Below are 4,775 nucleotides of genomic sequence, written 5' to 3' on the forward strand. Positions count from 1 at the left end.
GGTGGTAGCGGCGGCGCCGGAGGTGACACCTGTCCAGAGGGCACCGCCACATATAAAGACGGTGACGAGCCGGCCCAAGCAGCGGTGGTTGGCCAGGAGGACGGGCGGCTCCTTTGCGGCGGCGGCGTCGATCACATTGCGGTTGGGGACGATGCTGGACACCCGCAGGTCGCGCAGGCGCCAGAGCATGGCAGCAGCGAGGGCAGGGACGGGGAGAGCTGCGGACGCGCGCCGCCGCGGCGCGGCGGGTGCTTTGCGGCGTTCCTGTTTGAGGCAGGCTTGCTGGAGCAGGAGGCGGCGGCGGCGGCTGAGGCCGCGCCCGCTGGCGGCGGCCGCTCCTGGTCGGGGCGCGAGGCAAGTGCAGCTGGGGGCGGGGCTGCGCTTGCGGCATCATGCGGCGCCGGCGCCAAGGCGGCGTATCTTAAGCGGCTGGGGGAGGTGATGGGTGCACTTGATGCACAGGAGGGCGGGGATCAGTGGGGCGCGCGCCCCTTTGGGCAGCGGGTGGGTTCCAGCGGCGCAGGAGGGGCGCAGCAGGCGCCAGCTGGGCCACTTCACGCGGCGGGCCTGAGGCTGCCTGATGCTGTCGTACTGCCGTCACCTGGAGCATGAATGCGGCGTGATTACACCGGGTTCGACCTGGATGGTGGCGGCTTTGTTGACTCCTCTCAAGGCTTGGGTTTCCCACTTGAGGCTCGCGTAAACTTGGTACTGCCACCTGCCACCAGCCGTGCCGTTGCCGGCTGCCAGCAGTTTGCGCTGGACAGCGGCGGGACACGCGCTCCGTTCTGTTGGGTCCCAGACAGAAAGAAGCAGCGCACCAGACGTCGTTTATAGTTACGTATCGCTTTCCTCGTACCGTACGCCAAGCTTCGTTGCACCCCTTGATCAGGCTGCCTTTGCATGCTTGCTGGGACTGTGCTGCTGGCGAACGTGATACGCAAATGCTTCCAACAACAGTACCACGCGGCCAGTAAGGCAACAACCCCAGCGCTCGTGGTAAAGGAGCAGCCAGAGCAGCGGCAAACACCAGAGGAAGCCATGGCGCTCGACGCCGAGCAGCCCGCTAGCATGGAAGTAGACGGGCTAGACACAGCCATTGGTGCCGAGGAGTGGACGCAAGAGGAGATGCACTTTATGCGAGCGGCGCTCGAGCAGGTGCGCCGTCGGCGCAGCTGTCCCCCCGCCAAAGCTGGCGGCGCTGCTCCTGCCATGTGCCTTGTTGCTCTCCTTGGCCCGAGCCTTCGACACCAAGGCCCTATTTGGCGCCAAGGCTTGCCCTGGTGCAGCATGCATCGTACAGCCAGCTCCACAGCTCAAGCTGCGCACTGGGTGCGCGTGGCGACTTGATGCACAACGCGCCCCTGCTGTTTACCCCGTGCGCTTGCTGTTTGGTGACATGCCGACCGTCGCCGCCGCCGTTGCCTTGCCCCACACTCCACCAGGCCAAGGTCGCGCTGCATCGCCGGGAGGTGCCTGTGGGGTGAGCGGCCGGTGTCAGTTCCAACAAACACCCAAATGATCGCCTTTACAGGCACCTGTCTGCAGCGCCACTGTGATGAACTTCGCATGCAGACATGCCGACACCGCCGGCGGGCCCTATCAGCTGCATTTGCGACAGCTCTCCCCCTGTCCTCGACTCTTCAACCCCCTGTCCCTTCCCACCCCCGGGCGCGCGCGTCCCGTCCCGCCCCGTGCCCCACCAGCTGTGTCATTGTCCGGGACAACGTCATCGTGGCTAAGGGCTTCAACCTCACGAACGAGCTCAGAAACGTGAGCCCCCTTCCCGTTGGGCGGCTCCCACCCACCCCTGCCCTCAGCTACGTCCCCCTCGCGCCGACCCGCACGCAATCCCCCGACCATCTTGCTCGCCGCGCCCGCCGCAGCCCGCGCCGCCATGATCGCCGCGAGCCGCCCGGCCCGCCAGCGCCTCCCGCAAGTGACCTTCCCCGGCGCGCAAGCCCCGTGCGACACCGTGCCAGACACCGCTGCCGCCATCGACCCCACTCCCCCCCTCCCCACCAGGCCACGCGCCACGCCGAGTTCCAGGCGATTGACGAGGTGCTGCGCCAGTCTGGCGGCGACCTGGCGGCTGCGGAGTTCCGCCGCTGCCAGCTGTACGTGACCTGCGAGCCCTGCATCATGTGCGCGGGCGCGCTCTCGCTGGTCGGCATGGGGCGCGTCTACTTCGGCTGCCCCAACGACAAGTTTGGCGGCTGCGGGTCCATCCTGGCGATCAACGAGCAGGGCTGCGGGCAGTGCGGGCGCGACAGCGGGGCGAGGTGCGGCGCGCGGGGCGCGGCGGGATGCGTTGGGGCCGAGGACAGAGCCGCTATCAGGGTTCGGGCCGCGTGAGGGGGCGGCTGCGGGGGCGCCGCACGTAGCCCGACCCGGCTGCCTCGGTCCCAGCCCTGCCCAGAGTGCCATCCAGCAGCCCGCATGCCGCTGCCACGCCGTGCCGCGGGGCGGCGCGGCTTTCCAAAGTTCAAAGCCAGCGCCACCCGCCCTCCACCCACGACAACCTGGCTGTGGCAGGACGTACCACGGCCCGCCGCTGCCGGAGCACGGCGGCGGCTTTGAGCGGCGCGGGGGCCTGTTTGCGGAGGCGGCCATCCAGCTGCTGCAGGACTTCTACCTGGCCGGGAACCCCAAAGGTGTGTGTGTGTGTGTGTGTGTGTGCACGCGCGCGCTTGTATGGCGTGTGGACGGACTGCTTGCTGCGTGCGTGCGTTGCGCTCCGTTTGTGCTCGAAGCTGCGCCGACCCCCGAGCCGCTCCTGCTGCCCGCGCCGCGCCGCGTCTCGCCCCGAGCAGCCCCCAAGCCGGCGCGGCCGGTGGTGGACGTCCCGCCTTGGGAGGTGGAGCTGGAGCACCAGCGGCAGGTGCAGCTGGAGCGGCAGCAGCGCCTGCAGCAGCGGCTGCTGGAGCAGCAGCAGGAGCAGGAGCGCCAGCAGCAGCAGCAGCAGCAGCAGCAGCAGCAGCAGGGCCAGCAGGCGAAGGACCAGCTGGAGCGGCCGGCAGCAAACGGCGGAGGCAACGGGCAGCAAATGCACTGGCAGCGGCAGCAGCAGCAGCAGCAGCAGCAGCAGCAGCAGCAGCAGCAGCAGCAGGGGCTTGAGGATGGGGAGGGGCGGCCGCCACAGCGGCCGCCCCCCGCCGCGGCTGCGCAGTCGCACCCGCGTGAGTTGCAGCTGGCGTAACGGCACCTCACACCCTGTGGCGGCGGCTTCAACACGGGGCGGAGCGTCGATTGGCGCACCGCGTGGGCAGCTGTGACCGCTGCATGCGCCTCTCCTAGCAGCGCCGCCCCCCCTCTTGTCGTGCGCGGTTGTGATGAAGGCCTCTGCCTGTCTGTGCCCCTGTAAATCCCATTTAACGCAACGAATATCTGGTCTGCAAAGCAACAGCGCACTGGTTCAGCTTCGCCTGTCCGCGCAGCCGCCATGGAGCGCGTACCCCCCTCGCTGCAGCCCGCGTGCCCTGTAATCACCCTTGTGCGCTCGCCACGTCTGCAGCCTAGCCGGCAGCCGGTGCCAAGGGGCCCGTCAAGAGGCAGCGGCTCAGCCGTGATGCAATTGAAGCGCGGGACCCCGACGCCCTGTGATCCCCCACGTCACTCGATCGCGTTCAACGCCGAACTGCCATCGTTTACAGTGCTCAACCATTGGAGGGAGGGGGCCGTGGGGCAAGGCCCCAGCAATCAGCCAAGCTGCCGCAGCGGCGGCCCCGCGTCTCTGGGGGCGGCTGGGGACCGCGCCATGCTACTTCATGCCATGCATATAAGCCAGGGGACCGCCGTGGTGCACATAAGCCGCGGCTCGGAAGCCGCCACGAACGAGGGACGCGCCCGTTCTCTTCAAGCCTACCACGCAAACGCGCCGTGCCCCTCAACCCGCGGCGCGACGCCGAAACGCCGTCCGCATGCGTCCGCGCTCCATCGGCTCGCAAGGGGTCTGCCAGGTCGAGGCGTGCCAGGTCAGCTGAACCGCCTGGCGATGACGTCGTACTTCGGCAGCTCCGACAGCGGCCCCGACGCCACCAGCGTCGGCGCGCCCTTCACCAGCGCCGCCGCGGCGCCCGCCACATCCTTGGCCGTCAGCGCGCCGACCGCCGCCGCGTACGCCCCCGCGTCCGCGGAGCCCCGCGCGAGCAGCTGCTGCGCGAGGTCCTGGACCGCGCCCGACTTGGAGGCGGTAGCTGCGCGGTAGCCGCCGAGCGCGACGGCCTTGGCGGCCGCGAGGGCCGGCTCGGAGACGCCCTTGGCCAGGGCCTCGAAGCGCGAGGACAGCGCGTCGACGGCGGCGGCCGCGCCTGAGGCGGCGGGGCTGGCCAGCAGGCCGATGATGCCCGTGGACTTGTACGACTGGAGGCGCAGCACGAGGGTGGGGACGGGGGCGGGGCGGCGTCCGGGGTGGTGTTGAGAACGGGTGCTGCCACGACAGCCAAGGCAGGCACCGCCCTCGCCCAATCGAGAGACAGCAAGCCCACTAGACGCCTATAACCCAGCGGCCCCCTCGTGCGAGCGCCACACGGACATGCAGCCAGCCGAGGCGAGGAAGCGCCCAGCGCGCGCTCACGTGCACGACGGGCACGACGCTGTCCAGGGCGTCGCCTGCGGGGGCCTTCCCCAGGTAGGGCAGGCTCTCCCTGGTCTCGTTGAGCAGCGCCTTGAGCACCGCGGAGAGGGCGGTGCCCTTCACGTCAGACAGGCCGCCAGGGGCCTGGTCCGGGGCAGAGAGTGTATGTGTGTGTTTGTGTGTGTGTGTGTGTGTGTGT

The 4,775-nt window shown here is 69.5% G+C and overlaps 2 protein-coding genes across 2 annotated transcripts in view; one reads left to right on the top strand and one right to left on the bottom strand.

Annotated features, from left to right (window-relative positions):
* Positions 1-1,071: 1,071 nt before the first annotated feature.
* Positions 1,072-3,199, top strand: MNEG_9386 (hypothetical protein; the record flags this gene model as incomplete). The annotated part of the gene is made up of 6 exons (XM_014042143.1): positions 1,072-1,158; positions 1,446-1,483; positions 1,707-1,773; positions 2,026-2,282; positions 2,536-2,654; positions 2,814-3,199. 6 exons carry the CDS (start codon positions 1,072-1,074, stop codon positions 3,197-3,199), a joined length of 954 nt encoding a protein of 317 aa, XP_013897597.1.
* Positions 3,200-3,975: 776 nt separating this feature from the next.
* The window catches only part of MNEG_9387 (processing peptidase alpha subunit), a gene marked incomplete at both ends in the record, with an annotated part of 1,632 nt that continues 832 nt past the window's right edge, over positions 3,976-4,775 (bottom strand). Inside the window, 2 exons of the mRNA XM_014042144.1 lie at positions 3,976-4,362; positions 4,577-4,720. Coding sequence (XP_013897598.1) covers positions 3,976-4,362; positions 4,577-4,720 — 531 coding nt within the window. The remainder of the gene's footprint in view (positions 4,363-4,576; positions 4,721-4,775) is intronic.

Source organism: Monoraphidium neglectum, assembly GCF_000611645.1.
Source record: "Monoraphidium neglectum strain SAG 48.87 unplaced genomic scaffold scaffold01917, whole genome shotgun sequence".
NCBI classification, from domain to species: domain Eukaryota; kingdom Viridiplantae; phylum Chlorophyta; class Chlorophyceae; order Sphaeropleales; family Selenastraceae; genus Monoraphidium; species Monoraphidium neglectum.